Source organism: Centruroides vittatus, unplaced genomic scaffold (genome assembly GCF_030686945.1).
Source record: "Centruroides vittatus isolate TY-2023 unplaced genomic scaffold, ASM3068694v2 contig_738, whole genome shotgun sequence".
NCBI classification, from domain to species: Eukaryota; Metazoa; Arthropoda; class Arachnida; order Scorpiones; family Buthidae; genus Centruroides; species Centruroides vittatus.
The window spans coordinates 3,057,394-3,076,356 of NW_027122474.1; the positions used below are offsets into that span (position 1 = coordinate 3,057,394).

The 18,963-nt window shown below is 24.0% G+C and overlaps 1 protein-coding gene across 5 annotated transcripts in view; it reads right to left on the reverse strand.

The window, feature by feature from the left end:
- Positions 1 to 18,963, reverse strand: part of LOC136981010 (B-cell receptor CD22-like) — a 372,234-nt gene that overhangs the window by 84,179 nt on the left and 269,092 nt on the right. For all 5 annotated transcript variants that reach the window (XM_067277257.1, XM_067277259.1, XM_067277256.1 and 2 more), the window contains exon 3: positions 16,410 to 16,520. In XM_067277257.1, coding sequence (XP_067133358.1) covers positions 16,410 to 16,520 — 111 coding nt within the window. The remainder of the gene's footprint in view (positions 1 to 16,409; positions 16,521 to 18,963) is intronic.

The window sequence follows — 18,963 nt, forward strand, 5'->3', positions numbered from 1 at the left end:
ATTTCTTTAAAGTATATTATATACGAAATTTTCTATATTCATTTATGAATTGTTTTACTATAAACATATGTTTATTATGTACAGTACATAGAATTGTATAAATTTGCATGATTCATTTACCATTTTATCATAAAAATTAATAAAGTTAAACATTTTTTTTATAACATTTTAATAAGAATAGTGAGTAATATATGATAATTTCTTGCATGAAATCATCAGAAATTAATTTAATTTATTTATATTATCGTTTATTTTTATGATATTTAGTAAATATATAAGTGTATAAATTGAGAAATAAATTTTTTTAAAGTAAATAGATTATAAAAATCTTTCATCTAAAACTGAGAGAAGATAAAAAAAATAATCGATTATATTTTTTTTATTAAAAAAATAATATTTTTATGGCACACCTATCATAAAAATGTCAAGAATAATTTTTACAAGGATGCGGTCCTAAGTTCTGATAATATTTTTAATGTGTTATAATGTATTTAATGATATATAATTAAAAAAATTAATTATATAGATGAGAGTTAATCGTTGTTTTATAGAGATGAGAATATAATTTAAGATTTTCTTTAATTATTAACAAAGATTAGGCGAATTTTTTTGATAAAATTCATCAAATTTTGATGGTTTTTTTTGGGGGGAACGAAAGGTACTTAAACAAATGTCTTGCTTCCTGATACATCAACACATTCTCCTTCAAAATAACGATCACAAACTGATTTTTTTTGGTGTGTTTCTTGTGTTTTTTTTGGAGGATTACTTCACTAGACAAGATAATAATTACATAGTTAATGCTCAAGGGCTAACAGAAACCAATTTTCAGACCAATCCTCAATCAGTTGAAAAATCTAGATAAATCTGTTCTATATCTGTAATATATATGTAAATTATTTGAAAATTTAAAATAGAAACAATAAATTATTTTATTTTAAAATAATTTTTAATTTTTAAGGATTTTTTTACAAAAATTATTTTTAAAAAAATTATTAAAATTTAATATTTAATTTTTTGGAATTTGGCTTTGAAAAGTTCTTTAATAAAATTTTAATTTTCTTTTTAATCTGAAAACTTTTTTCGATTTCGAAAATTTTTATTTGATCCCCAAAAAATTTTTATTCGTGTAAAAAATATTGGAATTTTTATTCTTACATTTTATGTATTTATATCTTTATTTTTATTATTTTATGTATTTATATCTTTAAAATTTTTATTCTTTTAGATTTTTAATATACTTTCTCTGCCCCCAAAAGACATTTTTACAATGCAAAAGTACTCTTAAAACCTCTTGAAGTCTCATAAAATGTTAACTTAAACGTTTAATTTCTTTCTTTTCCCTTAATTGAACTCAATTAAACTTCCAAAATAATTTTCTAGATTCAAAAGAAAAACTTATAAGATTTTCAAGAATGTATAGAAAAATTTTCTTAATTTCTTACAAATGGTTATGAATCTAAGAAAGGTAAAACTATATCAAAACTAAAGTTTAATAATAACAATAATTATTGTTTACAGAGATAAATACTTTTAAAAAACCCACAAAAGAATAGAGCATAGAAGAAATTAGCTAGTTTCTTTATGAGAAAGAGTTTTTATTTTTCTACAATACTGTCATTGAAGACAAGAATGAATGTGGAACGTCAAAATAATGTTACTAGAGACCACCCATTATCAAAAGCAAAGTTGAGGTATTTGCTAAAGAACTTAATTCAAACTGTCGACAATAAGAATGGAAGATATCTTGAACATTTTCTAAAGGTATTGTCAGTTTGAAAAGAAATATATAGAAAGCTATTAGTTGAATTTATCAAATGTGAACAAAAGTGACTCCTTTCTTTTATATTTTTCTTCAAAATTTTATTTATAATTTGCATAATTAGTAATTAATTTTTCATCCGTAATACGTTTCTGGATATCTCCTTGAAGTTATTAGGGATTTTATATAATTATTTAGTTATTAAATTCAGAAAAATGGCGTGTTCTCGAGTTCGTCACTTGCTGCTACCATTTCTATTTCGATCATTTTTTAATGCGGAAATTTGAACTAAAAATACAGAAAAATCACGGAAAAACGAGAATGTATATTTGTTAGAATTTTTTAAAAATATTTTTTTATAATTATTCCATAATTAAAATTAATAAAAAAAAGACCAAAAATTATTTTTACTTCGTCACAATACCGAGCTGCAAGTTTTAATCATGTTTTTAATTTATTTAATTTAAAATATATGCTTTCCACCTCAAAGTAGCAGTGTCTTGCCCCTGTACATCATATTTTCCCTGAAAACAATAGAGTAATGCCGGTCATCTAAGTAAGTTTGTTCTGGAGAAATGTTGAATTGAAACCACGTGACTTCTGGTCTAGACCGGAAGTTCTTACATAGTGAATCTGATCCTGCTCCCCATATCTGGTCTCAATTTTAATCTAACACCGTTCTCGAGAGTAAGGGAAGAACTTACAGACAGTGAGAGTTCATAGGTCTACAGCTTTTTTAAAAAAATTCAGTGCAATTAAAAAAATAAAATAAATTGGGTAATTCGTTTCGAGGAGCATCGGGTTTCTGCTACGATCAACAGTTTTAAATGAATTTAAATTGCTTTTTTTTAATTATTAAAATCTCAAATGATGCGTCACAATTCCATTTAGAGGTAGTTTAAAAAAATGTAGTAACTAAAAGTAAGGAAAAACCGCATGAAAAATAGAATAAAAGAGTAAAAGAAAACAGGAAATATTCATACAATTACGTGAAAGTGACGGTTTAGAAAAGGCTTGTTAAATCAATGAACGTCACTTCACTTTATTCCTTTTCATTTTGAGGAAATGCTGAGTGTGTGTCGACAGATCTGCACGTTTGTTCTTCTAAGATTACACTAAGTACATCCTCAGACGTATATTCGTGCATCAACCGTACACTTTGAGTTGTAAATCATTGATTTCCCGTCCATGCAACTGCTACTTTGTTTCCTTGGATAAACGTCAAGGCTAGATGGATGTAAGATTAGAGAATAATTACGTTTGTAGACGGTCAGCAAGTATCGGATTAAACCTAGTCCCTGTCTATTCCAGAAAGTTCTTTCTCTGTTCTTTCTACGTGATCGAGAGACTAAATAGTCTAGAAGTGTTCGACACAAAGATGGACAACCTCCTCTCTTGATCCTTCCAAAACTCATCTTGAATTTAGAATAAAATAAATTGGCATTTACTTTCTCTGTATTATGGGTTTTAAAAAAATGGGTTTATTTTATTTTGAAATTTTAAAAAATGCATAAAATATATATAGGCCTATATATATTTTAAAATTTATGCGTGCATATTCGCTTATTTTCTCCTCAATATTTTGTTTATTATAAATAAAATTTATTTTATAATATTTAAAAAGTTTTTGTATAGAACATCAACAGCTTTATCTTTAGTAAAAAATTATGTTTTAAAATAAATATTTATCATGTATTAATACGAGCTTAAAACTCGAAATAAGTATTTTAAAAATGTTTTATAAGCTGATGAAAGATAAAACTTTTAATATTTTTTTTTATAAATTAAATCATAAAAAATACTTTCTATCTTTCTTAAAACTTACATCTTACGAACGTATATAATTCTATAATGTAATAGTTTTAAAGCACCGTACACCATTAAAAGTAATTTGAGAAAAAAAATATATACTTTTAATATTTTACTATTTTAAACACAGTTTTTATAAAAATTATATGCATAAGTTTTAAATCAAATTTTATTGATATCTCTTGGGACAAAACTCTTTACTAACTTTTACTTGAAACCATTATCCTGATGAGTTTGTGCAAGATGACTAGATACGTGAAACCTTTCCACATCTTTTGCAGCATCTCGTACAAAAGATATATGTTTTTTTTTTCTTTTTGTTTTTGTTTCCTTGATTTCCTTTCTTGGAGAGAAGCAGGAAGAAGGGGAATAAAGGAAAAAAATGTTAAGAAAAAAAAATACCCCCACTTGTGACTTCTGTATCGAAAACTGCATAGTATGAGGAATTTCGAAATACAACAAACGTCACCTCTTCCAGAGTAGAATTTGAGTAAGATACAGGAACATCAAGACTTTTACCGGAAGGAAAAATTTAAATTGCTGCACCGAAAAACTTTCTTTTTTTATTTATTTATTTTTTTTCCCTTTCAAGACTTAGACAGTAAGAGATAGAAGCTGTAACTATCTACCTAATGTCTCTGTCAATCTTAGCATTCAGCTGTCACATCAATGTGAATTCTTGCTAGTTCTAAGGGATGAAAGAAAAATGTGTTTATTCACAGCCGTTTTGGCAACACCGGTTCACGTCAAGGCTACAGTGTTGATAAATAGTCCGACACACAATTTATCTACACAAGCAAAGATGATCTCAAAGTAAAAGACATTGGATCTATGCCAGATTTTGCACATAAAAATATTTACTTCATGCAATATTTGCAAAGTAAACTTGTGGAAAAACATAACTCCTATTACTATTATTATTATTATGTCATATAAAATATTATTTTTTTATACATATATAGTTTTTTTTTAAATTTACTCCATCTTATACTACTGAAGTCATTACTGCTACACTCCTACTACTGCCACTAATATATATATATATTTTTTATACTTAAATTTACTTTTTTTAAAATTGAATTTTGATACTAATTAAATTTACTCTATTTATAGATTATTTAAGTTTCATACGGATAAAAGTTTTACTGTTTAACCAGGCATAAAAACATCGCAATTTAGTTCTACCATTTACCCATTAAAAACTGTAGGCAATGAAATTTTCTATCAGCTAAGTTGCTTGGTCGATCACAATTTCTGATATCCAGCAACTTCTGGATGATTCCCATCGCTAGCTAGTTGCAGAGTTGCGGAAATGATTAGATTTTCTCTTTTTTTATTATTTTTTTTCCTCTTCTTCCTCTTTCCATCCCCTCTCTTCCTTTACATTCTCCTTACTTGTTTGGCCAAAGGGTTAAGTCCATGTACTGTGAGATACGCAACACAGGATTAGAAGCTTAGATTCTATTAATTTTGAAGGGCTTACGTCTCCTCCTTTTGTTTGCTGAGAGATGAGAAAGTATAATATGCAGTTCATTCACTTTCATGTTTGACTTAACTATGATATTCAACACACTCCTTAAATTTTAATTTTTTAATGTGAAACTTAAATAACTGCATTTACTATACAATTAGTCAATTTTATATTTAATTAATATAGATATTAGATATATTTTAGATTTTTTACTTTAAAAAAAAAAAACGATAATATCAACCTGTCCTAGCCAATGTTCTAACCAACAGAAAACTGAGATGATGAATTATCATCCTATAAGGATGATCTGGAGAACATTTTAAGTAATAATAGTAATTGTTTGGAGTAAAAACATTATTTTTTTCTACTAATATACGTCAAAAATGAAAATAAATATTGTTTTGAACAAATTCTTTATGATCTTTTCTATGTAACTGAAAGATTTAATGTTTTCTAAGCCTTATTTTTTTATATTAGATTTTAAGGTTATTAATACTAAAATATATATATATATATAACTTTATATTTTAACTTATAAATAAAGAAATAATAAATGAATGTCTACTTCAAAAAAAAAAAAAAAAAAGGAAAAATCATGTTAATTAACAAAAATTTGCAAATTTAATTAAGTTGTCTTACTTAAATTTTTATTACAATCAACGGATCTACTAATTATATTCAAGATAATTATAAATAATAATGAGACGTTCGAGTTACTCTTAAGAATAAAGAAAACTTGGATGAGATACATTAACAGTTATTCATCAGGAACAATGTTGTGACATTCATTCGATACTAATTGCTTAATTTGATGTTGTTTTCTTTACAGTTTGTTATTAGCTGACGATTATATGTCGTCTTTAATGAAACATCCAACTATTATATTTAATGTTGGCACTTTTCATAAGAGAAGCCCACTAAGTAGATATTAATCTCTCCAACATTCCACTCTTTTCTAACTTGACAAGTGGAATGTGTTTAAAATCGAATTAAGATCTACCTAACCGCATTCATTCTACACATTAGAAAGAATCAATGCCGAGAAAAGAGCTTCCTTGATCCCTATCATCAAGTTTAGGTCTTCAAATCTTATTAAAATTTCAGTTCATCAACTTTCATATATTAAATCATGAAGTACTTCAGCATCAATGAATGAACGAAAATACAATCAGAATTAAATTTAAAATTTAAATATATATATAAAATTTTAATAAGAAATTATTTAAAAAATTGCTTTTTTTTAAATCCAATTTTTCTCGATTATTTACTTATCTCTGTTAAGAATCTTTAAATATAATCTAAAAATAGCTTCTTTACTGTAGATATATCACACTTTAAACATGCTTAAGTACCTATTTAATTCTCTTAAATTCGTATTTTAAACATTACTTCATCGAAAAATTATTTAGTTTTATTGAGTATATCTTCCACTTTAATTCTCTTTAAGGAGTTATATCCTCTCAATCGTCTCTAAATGATATTTTAAAGATGCTTTCCTTGATTATCATCCAATTTAATTCTATTTATGTATTTATTTAGGACTTTTCTGGGGTTACTTTAAGGCATTTTCTAACACACCAAAATGTACAATTTATTGAATGCGCCTTGCATTTTAATCCCTTTTTATATATTTATCTAGGACTATATTGATCCTATTTTATTTTTATGTGACTTTTAAAAATTCTTTTTCACTATTTTAGCTTTATTTATATATTTATTTAGGATTTTTCTAAATAAAAAGAACCTTAAAAATATTTTTATTGGATATATTCTACTTTTTTTACTCTTTATATTTTCTACTGGACAAGATAAATTTTTATCTTTAAATAGGATTTTTAAAAATGCTTTTTTAAGTGAATGCATTTCTTCTTCAATTTTCTTTGCGTATTTTATTTAGGATTATCTTTAAAATTTAGCTTTAGTTTAGTTCTATTTTTTATTTATAACTATATAAATCCTATTTTAAGCAACTATAAATGAAGTTAGAAATGCTTTCTTCTCTGACTTTAGACTTTATCTAATGATTATAAGCCATATTTCAAGCATCTGCAAGAGTTAATATTAAAAGTTTTATGTATATTTTACTCAATTTTTTAAAATTTATTTATATACTAAGGCCTAGAGAAGGTATTCAGCTCTCTAGATACTAGTTTACTTTAAATCTAATGGGTAGACCTTAATAGACTATCCTCTTCCACATGATAATAATATAGATCAAATATACACTAAATGTAATAAGTTAAATGGATAATAAGATTCTATGAATAATTTTATCTTATAATATGCAGTTTAATGTAAAAATAGCGCCTACAGATGAGAAATTATTCGAGAAAGATAATGAAAAGTTGAGTTATAACATGGGCTTTATGAAGATATTAAGGTGGATTTTATATACATTTAAATACTAAAATCGCTTATAATTACAAATAACTGAATACTGATATGAATTTTATAGATTATATTTACTAAAATATTAGGTATTTAGGACATATTTTTCATCTATTAGATTTTATGGAGCATCAAGTTATAGTCTAAGCAGGATTCAATAAGCAGCTTTAAATCTGTTTAATTGTAGAATTATAGTTAATCAGAGCTTAAATTAGATTCCACATGCTAAATTAAAGGCTGTAGAATAAATATAGGTACAATTTTTAGCCTTCTAGATAATATATTACATAAAAATGAGGCTCCATATTGTAAAATCGACTCGTATTTTGTAGAAAGATACAGGAAGATCCCAAGGGTAATATAAGAAAACTTATGATTATTTTAAAAGAATTATAACTACAAATCTCTAAAATATAAATTAAAACAAAATTTTTACTTAAAAAATAAATGTATCTTAAGTAACTACTGACTTTATCTCCCAAAAACAAGCAAAAAGTAATCTAAAATTTATTATGTAAAACTCCGTTAAAAAATAAAATACTTACATCTAATTAATAAAACATAAAAATTGGAGTCCTGACTCGTCATTAATTTAAATCATTAATAATTTTTTTTTAAAATATACTTCGATTTAGTATAATTAAAACAACTTTACAACTATTAACAGTAATTAGGTATGATGGAGTAGCATCAACTTCATAGCATGCAAATTTTGAACTCATTGGATAGTGTATTAGGAAAACCTTGTATAATTTTCATATAATTATAAAGTATAAAATTTACGAAATAAAGTAAATTTTAGATAAATTTAAGAATAAATTTAATTATTTTTTTCATTTTAAGTTTTTTAGAAAGTTTTAAATATTCACCGGAATGGAAAGAATGCACGAATTTTTATAATATTTAAGCAGTTTTTGTAACATCATTTATCTCTCAAGGTATACACTACACGACAGATATCTAGTAAAGTTATCATTTATATATGACAGGGATATGATATATATCCTCTCAATAGATTTTTGTTTACACGAACTCATTTCATGTAAGCAAGAAGTCTATCCAAATATTTCATCTACCTTTAATCATTATATATATATATATATATAAAATCGAAAAAAAATTATTAAAAAAGAGATATACGATTAAACATTTATCATTTTATAAATTAAATTAACAAAATATTAAATATAAATGATGGTTACATTCAAATTATTTAGTTAAATATTCTAGAATTCAAAAATTAATTTTATACCCTATTCGTGACGACGTAAGCTTACGAATAAACCTATAATTTGTAAATGTAAACATTAATTTACTATGTATATCGTCTAATGTTGAATTAATACGTTAATTTTAGTAAGAAATTCGATTTAAAATATATAAACATTTACAGTGTACGGTATAATAATAGTGAAAATATTCTGCGTATTATATATGAACTCGTTGTGAATTCGTTAACTTAGCAAACAATTTTAATGTTTAAAATATTATAATATATATTTAAAACTTATTACTACAAAATATAACAACATTTAATAGTAACTATTTGCATTATTTGATAGTTTAAATTGTTAAAATCACGTTGCTTCTCTGAAATTTCCTACTAATGTATTCAACTCGTTACTGTGTATGTTATTTAGCTAATAAACAGTAAAATTATGTATAAAAAATGTTTAAAAATTGCAAAATTGTCAGCATTTTTAAATATATTTTTTAAAAATAATTATTTGCATTAATTTTTAGATATTCTCTAAAGGGTGGTCCTGCATGAATCGCTCGAATAAGCTGCGAAAGGATTTTAACAATTACGATTTAATTTCTTAAATTGTTTTTATTTCTATACTAAACGAAAAGGATCCCATTATTAAAGAATTTTTGTATTATCCATAAATGAATATAAGTAATTTAGTATTTACTACGTTTGAACCATTCTTGTAAATTTATCTGTATAATAATTAATATTATACCTCTTCCAAAATTCTTAATTTTAAATGCTTTTGTACAGAGCAATCCAAAAATCAACTAACCACGACTTGAAAAAAAGTTTTTTTTCCGTGTGTTCCAGGTACACTGGTGAATATAAATAAAAAATTAAGCTCATAACAACGTATTCTTCTTTCACAGAATTGGTGGAAACTTAACAAAACAAAAGTATGATTAAGTAATTGCATAAGAAGTAAGTTAGTCTTTAAAACGGTTAACTAATTTTTGTGACATCCGTAAATCTTTCTTTTCTAATTTTATTTTATTCTAGAAATGAAAGAAACTCTTTCAATCAAACATTTGTATGACAATATCTCAGTTAAAATTGAATACAAATCCAAGAATAAGAGAGATTTATTGTTGATAAGCTAGCTACGATCATTTTAAAAATTCGAGAAATTGCAATAAACATATACAAAAAAAAAGAAAAATAAAATAAAAAATTGCATTTTTATCCTTTCCTTAATTTTCTCGTCTTGTGAAGTGGATATTTTTATTTTTTATTGGTACCCTATAAATGAAACGAATACGATTTTTCTAGCAGCAGGATGTTAGAACAAGAAGTAGAAATGCATTAACAGGATACGAAAGAAATAAAATAGAAAAGAATTTGAAAATTAAATAAATTTTTCCTTTTGTTTTTGAAAAATTTATAAACATTTCTTAAATTTTATAATTTTAAAAAAGAGAAAAATATATTGCCAATGTTACAGTTGTAAAAAAAAGAAGTACAGGGTGATCCAAAGGTCATTTAACCACGAACTTGTGTCTTCTAGGTACCGTACATTTGTGAATATGAATCGTAAATTGAGTTTAGAAAAACGTCTTTTTATTGGTTAAAACGTAATTAAAAAGATACGATAAACTATTTAAATAAGACATCACTTTATATAATAGTTAACTGACATCCTATAAAGTACACATATGCATACACGGAAACAGGATGGCTCCAAAAGATAAGTAACTGTAGTTTGTATGCTATACGTGTATATGTATGTGTATGAGTTTTATTGTACAAAATTGATAAAAACATGATTTTAAAATATAAATTTTGTGTTCAATTATTTGTGAGACAGCAAATTAGGGAGCCATAACGATTAACTTACTTTTGGGCTACCCCATATTTTTCTCTAAATATATTAAACAGATTATAAATAATAATAATATTGTTTAAGGTTGAAAGTTCATAAAAATTCATAACTTTTCTAGACTCTTCAAGGAGTTAGAATAAACGTTAAGTAGAATTTATTTTTCTTTGGCATCTACTGAAAAATGTTTCAAGTCAACTTTCGCATAATTAAATTTCTCAAGTGTTTAATCAAATAGATATATTAAGATCTTCATATTTTAATTATAGGAAACTTTTGGAATTTTAAGACGAAAATTTAAAATACTAAAGGTTAATTCTTAAAAATTTGTATAATTCTTCAATTAGGAACGTCAAATTTTATTAATAAAATTAATTATAATAATTTTTTAATTACGATTAAATTATTATATATGATTTAGAAGAAGAAATCGAACTTTTATTATAAAATTATTAGTAATATTCAATAGTTAAAAGGATTTATGATAAAATTTATAAGTAAATTTTAGTAGGACCGAGACTTATAAAAGTGTGTTGTATCGATTCTTATTTGTGGACCGAACCTACGACTACCCAGGATTAAAAATTTGGTTCGATTCTTAACTAGGAATAAATATATTTACATTTTCTAAGTCGCAATTTTTATTGATTTACGTCTAGAAAAATTTAAATATACAGCAAAACCTACGTAAACCGGAATCTCGTGGTATCGAATATTCTTTCCGGTTTGGCAAGTTTCCGGTTTTTTTTAACACAGAAAATCGCTCCTTTCTGAAGAATTTTTCCATTTAAGAAGTTTTCCGTTTCGGACAGGTTTTACTCTATAAGTCCATAATTGGAGATCAAAACCACATTTTTATTTCCATAATTACATTCTGACTCACTTCTGTATAGGAATATCAATATTTAACAAGAGATACACAATATAATTCTCATAAAAATTTCATAAAAACCACTCCATACATAAAAATATCCCAATGAAAAGACATTTATTTTATTGAATTAACCCACAGTTACTGAAGCTAATGTGGTAACATCTTATCCTTTAAAGAACTTCAAAGTAGTAACAATCTTACAGATTTAGATATTTTCAGTATCGAGGAATATAAACATAAATATTTTAACAAAAATCTCATTTTTAAAATTGCTCGCAAGTGTCTTATTATTATTATTATCAACTTGAGGATATACTAACGAAAACTAATTTAGTATTAACTTAGAATCATTAACAGGATAGCAGCAGCATAGAGAATTAATCATTTCCTTAAGGCTATTATTCATCATCATCCGAAAGTAATGTAAGTATTATCAATTTAAGTATATGGTATCTAATAAACTTCCATTTTTCTCACTTTTCTTTATCTAAAAATGCATAAAATGCAATTAAATTATTTAATTTTTTTCACTTATTTACAAATATCTATTATTAATTTTACTCTGTATCATTATTTTACATTAAAAAAAAATTAAATTTTCTTCCTTCGTATCAACGAATACTTCCTTCAAAAACCAACTTATATATATTGTAATTTAAATTAAAATATAAAAATTCGATTTAATATTGTATTAAAATTATATAAATCTTTAATATTTTTAATTAATTAATTAAATACAGTAGCCTATTTAATTTAATTGTAAATTAAAAATGCATAAATCTGATATTCGAAACGTAAAATTTATAATTGTAAAGATGAATATTTATAAAATTCGTTACTTTTTATTGTTGAATTACATAAATGAAATTAAATTTAAATGAATTTGTACGTAATTAAATGCAAATACTAAATAAATAATTAATTAAATGTATTTGTTATTTGAATTTTATGATGTTTTTGAAATGAATAATCTAAAAGCTGAATGTTTTTAAAGTAATATTTTTTTTTATAAATTTAAAAATATTTAAATGAATATTTAATTATTTTTCGGCATAGCTTACTTCACTATAATTGCTTAAAATAATCTAATTTAGGAAAAGCTTTGTAAATGTCTTAAAATTACTTCTACTGAAAATACAACCGAACCATGAATTAAGATTTTTAAAAATGTATTTAGGACAAATAGGATCGAACCCACGCATTTGTTGTCGTCCGTTGTTTTGTACAAAGGCGTGGGTTCGGTTCTCAACTAGAAAAGAGTATAAATCATGAATTTTTTTAATGAATAAACTTAATTCTGAATTACATTTACAGGCCATTAATACCATTCGTAATTAGGAATGCTATGACCTCTCGCAACAATGACCCTACGCTTATATCTACAATACATAAAATTTCTACATATTATTACGCTTTAATACTTTTAGAATTAATTTTAAAATAAACACACACTGTATATATAAAACGGAAAATCTGTTGTTCGTTTGTTTGTTCTCAATATACTTCTAAATCCTTTGACCAATATACACCAAATTTTTCATAGTTACTCTCTAGGACCCTAAGAAAATATAGGCTACCAAAAAACCTAGACATTTCACTTTCCACCTCTGATTTCATACATTTTTATTGTATATCATTAAATATAAAACTTAATGATATACAATAAAAATGGCACGCGTTATCCTACGGGCAAAAATGGCAATTGCCCGAGTCCCACCAATAGGGGTCCCAAACTAATCTTTTATAAAGTATATTATAATTACTGTAGTAAGAATATCGAAATGTAAATTTGGCATTATATCGGGGACCCTAGATTGTAGAATTTAAGGTTTCCATTTTAATGTTTGTCCTTATTACTTTAAGCCGGGCATATCTGCTAGTATAATGATATAAAAATGATAAATAAGTATATTAATTTTGAAAATAATTATAAAAATAAAAATTCTATTTAAAACATTTAAAAAATGTCAAATAACAATTCTTTCAAACATAAACTGTCCTCTGATTTATACGTAGTATAGACAAGAAATCGACAAATCTCCGCCCACACACTCCATCAACCAATAATCTTTAAAACAGCTCCATCTATAGCCAATCATAGTTTAAATTTTTCATATATCATATCTTACGCACTTTGCGTATGACCACTAAACTTTCATTAAAAATATTTATAAAGATTATAATTTAATAGCTAAAGAAGTTTAATTGTTTATTTTATAATAGGAAATATTTAAACTGTAAGTAAACTGTCGCCATAAGCCATTACTTTGCGTGCTTTCGAATTATTTTTATTAATTCTCATATGATATCAGATGGCTTATAACTAATTCATTTTAATTAAAAATGAATTTTATAACCTTACACGCGTTTATATTTAAATATTAAAATAAAAAATAAATTTAATTACCTTACATAATTTAGTTACTATATGTTCAGGATTTGTGGATAAAATTATTAATTAGTAAGATTTAGGAATTCGCAGGAAATTTCATAGAATATTTTCATTAAATAAATATAAATTATTTTGTTAAATTTAGTCAAACAAAATAAGAATTTGTTAAGAAAAAAATACTTTAAAAAATAAACAAAATTTTAAAGTAAAGAAAACATGGAATATATAAAAAAAAAAAAAAAAAAAATGGCACGAACCATTATGATGTTTATGTAAGGAAGTAAATGCAAAGCTTTAGAAATCATTGGAGTTTTTCTTTTCTTTGCATGTAAATATTTTTTCTTAAAAGAAAAATATGTTTAGTGAATTTACAGTTAAATTTTACAATATTTTAAACTAAATTCTTAATTATTTTTTTAAAGAAAACGTAAACAAAGGTAAAATTATTCTTTAAATTCTGCATCATTATTTAGCTGTAAATCAAAAAATATTGAGTTAATTTTTTATTTATGATAGTAAAAATAATTTTACAATAATTTTAATGTATTTAGTATTATTTTTTATCTAAAAATTAAGTTTTCAAATTTAATTTTTAAAATAATTGAGGGGTTCAGTAAAAGAAAAAAAGTGTTACAAGTGAAATATTATGTAACTTGAATATATTAGTGATAAAATTGAATATTATATTAGTCAAAAATCATATTTTATTAAATTGAATAAATAAATTGATATATTCACTTGAATATTACTGAGATTTATTATCGTTAGATTTAAATTAATACATTTTTTTTTATATTTTTAATAAAGAAAACTGTTCTATCACTTTATTTTAATTTATTTTATATTAATGTATATTTTTGGAGTAGAAAGCATTAATATAAAATTTTTATTATTTAAAACAAGGTTTAAAAAAATTCAATTATATAAATTCCCTTACGAAAATGGAATAAGTTTTTATTATTTATAAAAATATACAATTTTCAATAAAATGAATATAAAAATTGTAAATTTAATTTTGCTAAAAAAATTATATAAAATTATCAAATTAGTATATAATAATATAATTACCTTTAAGCTAAAAAAACTTTTATACTTAAGTACTTAATCATTAAATATATTTAAATAAAAAAAAGCTGTTCTAACAACTTAATTAAACAGAGAGCTATATTGTTATATATATATATATATATATTCTGTTTTTTTATTAAAATAAATTTAATTGACGACAAAAAACGATAAAGTCTGTACTAGTTTGATCACTATAAACGAGTTTTTTTCTGTTGTAGAAAACTTTTATTCACCCCAAGCACTAAAGCAAGCAATAAAAAGACGCCATGGAAGCAGCATGAGGTAGCTCAACCTAAGAAAATATCAAAAAAAAGAAAAAGAGGAAAAGAAGGATGAAAAAATCCAACGTAGAAATCAATAAACATGTCAGGTGGCTGAGGAATGACTTGAGGCAGAAAGTCTGAGAAAGATGTGCTTTTTTCCTCTTTCAAATATTTAATGCTTTTCTTCCCTTCTGTAGGATGTCTGCTTATATCAGTTGAGACTACGTATCAACTTGCAACTGTTGCTTATCAACGCATTCAACATGAAACTTTAAGTAGTTAATTATTAATTAATGATATTAATTAATTTTTTTATTAAATAAAAAAAATATTAATCGTATTTATCAACCTTTACTATACAGATAATAAGTTAAATATATTTAAAAAATTAAGCAAATTGGCCATTTTTTTATATTTAATTTTATTTATAAATTAACAGAAAAGAAAAAGGTAGGTTAATTCATTATAGAAATAGTTAAATGTTATTTGAATTAATTAATTTATAACTTTATAATTACACTTAATTATTATTAATTTAAATAAAAAATTCTTTTAAAGAATAATTATTAAAAAAGTAAAAGTTTTAATTTTAATTAAGAAACAAAAAGTATCTTTACTTTTAAATACATTTAAAAAAATTAAAATTAATTATTATTATATTTTTTAAAATTATAATTAAATTTAATAAATTATATATTTAATTTTTAATTAAAAATTTTTTAAAAGAAATAAAAAGTAAATATATAAATTTTAATTGATTTTAATTTTTATTTTTCTCTGTTTATAAATATATAAAATTTTAAAATTATATATTTAATATTCTTTTAAATTTTGACTTAAACTCATGGATGAGTGAATTGATAATGCATATAAAAGATGTACAAATTTAAATTATTCTTATAATTTTATTACAATAAAATACTGAATATTTATGAATCATTAAGGTTAATTTTAATATAAAATTTAATTTTATATATTAATTTATCATAATTATCGTAAAATTATCTGTTATCATATTGCATGCCATCAAGTGATGATCTAGTTTCAGCATCTCTTAATGTGTAGGGCCTGAAGAAGAGAGAAAGGCCTTACTCCTCTCTCTGAATTCCATAAAAATGTATGAATAAAAGATATAAAAACAGATTTTTTTACCATTCATCAAAATGAATTCAATTTAAAGCACTTTCTTGTCACTTTTTTAAACATAAAAATCTAAATTTGGGGCCCCTTTATGTTTGCAGCCATATATGTTTTGCTGTTATATATCTAGGCTTGGGCATACATATACTTATATATAAATATATAACTTACCTCCTACTGCTTCACATGTTAATCTTAAACTTTCTCCCTCGTTATAAGGACCTATCAAACCCTTTACGTGCCTATCTTCTTCATCAGTGATGATTGGTTCACCCGGGGGCACTATCAATTGAAATAATTCCAAATTAATCGTACGACAATATAATTTTTTATAGAAAAAAATAGAAAAATTAATATTTATAACAATTTTTTAAAAATATATATATATTTTTTTACGAATTCATAACACTGTAAGAATTGCATTTACTGTATAAAGTTTTATCTGAATTGCTTCATATAAAGGCATTATAAAAAGAAAGAATGGGCGTGATAAAGAAAAAATTTCAACAAATTTCATAACTTATTGGAAAGAATTTTTATTCGACTATCCAAAGAAACAAACTTCCAAACAAAAATTGATTTTTTTTTCGTCTGTTTTCAATCGTTTTTAACATCTTTCATTCTCGCTACATGTCTAAAAATGATTTCAAATTACCTGATAAATTATTCGTCGAAGTGTTTTTGTTGGAAATTTTTTATCTTGTTTTTATTCCAAATGATTAATGATACAAATTAATATACTTCTTTAAAAAATACAAAACTTACTTGTAATTTTTTATGTTTCGTATTTTTAAACTTAGAATATAATTATTCTAATTTTATTGAAGGAATCCTACGTAAACTAATTAGTAATAGATCTCATTTATTGATTTATAACATTTAAGATACTTTTAAGTGTGTAATAATTCTAAGAAAATTTATATCCAATGGGTGTTGGGGTGTGGTCAATTAGACACCTGCCTAGCTTGTTGTGGGTATGGCTTATAAGCCGCACCATGCTGTGGTTTCAGGAGGATTTTTCCTTCCTGTAGTACTGTAGCATCCAGCAGGAGATTGTTGACCTCTTTCCCATATCCTTTTGTCTGCATCGTGATGGATAAAGCTCGATTTTACAGAGAAGCAACCCACCTGTCACGTCTATTGTTTTAACAACAGTTTATATAATAACAGTGTTATTAATTTCTGAAGATTCGATAAATCAATAAACACTTATTTTTAATCAGTTTCGAGTATCCACTTTGCATAACTTTGCTTTATACAGACTTACAACTTGTGGCTCTCTCCTTTTTCTCTTCCTATCTTTTCTCTCCCTTTATATCTTCATATAAATATAAATTATATATAGAAAGTTAGATAAAATTGTGCTCGGACATATTGCTTTATCTCGTTATTGTCACCTTTGTTTCCTACATTCTTTTTCTCGTTAGATTTCTGGATGTTGTAAAGAGCAATTACAGAACAGCTTAGAGGAGAAGAAAGAAAGAAAGAATTATATTCTTTGTTTCGCAATTTCCAAGCAGAAAATTATTCTGTTGAGTTATTTATATGATAATTAATCAAATAATTAATAAGCAACTCATAATAATACGCTGATAAATCTTCTCTGGCATTAAAAAAATAATCATTAAACACGAAGTAACTAATTCGGTTTACTAATAATTACATCTTACGGAAAAAAAATCAATAACTTAAAAATATACAACGTGTAAAGATTAATATTTACTTTAAGATAGTGTTTTGAATGTAAATTATTTTATTAAAATTATTTTAATTACTCGAGATTCATAACTGTAATGATATATGAGTTTATTGATAAGATAATTAAGAAATTCGATTAGTAATGGTTGATACATAACGAAGTAAAAAATTGTGTGTATATAGGAGACAAAAGGATATTCTTGTTTCATTAGCAAACATTGCTTATTATTAATTATCTGTAACAAGTATTTAGCCGATAATTACAAATATACAATTGCTACTAATTTCTGTACAGACTTTTGTGAGTGACATTACAGATGACTGAATTTTGTCTTTCTCTTAGTTTGACTTTTAATTAGGCCTTTAGCGCAATTATTAAAATCAATAAAATTTAATAGATGAATGATAATTTCCTTTCAAATTCACATTTTACAAACGTTTCTATTGTTATCTTTTATGCATTAAATATAGATTTATAATAGTTTTCTTTGGCGTAAATCTAAAAATAGTTAGAATTTTTGTTGCATATTTTTCACAATTTCGATTTTAAACACTAAAATAGTTTTTAAAATTAAGTTATAATCGTTGAAACATGTTTAAAATTTAAGAAAATTATTTAAAAAATTCCACGTTTAAATATATTTAAAACTATTTATTTTAAAAGTAAAAATCAAAATTTATTTTAAAATATAGCGAATGTCATTTTAAATTATGTAATATTTTAAAGATTAAAAATGTATTATTTAAACAGACATTTGATATTTTAAAATGTTTTTTCTTAAAATAGTTGTAATTCTCAATTTATTTAAACTTAAAAATTTATAAGAATAAATGCTCTATTTTACAAAAAAAATAAATAAATTCGGGAGGCTAATTTATATATAAATGTAAATTTATAATCTGTTGAGAGTTTTAAGACCAGGAAAAAAATATATTATAAATTCTTCGTCTCATAACAGTTGGGTTCACATGTTAACTGGTTATCTTTATTCATATGATACTGCTAAAACTAGTGATGCACAATTAT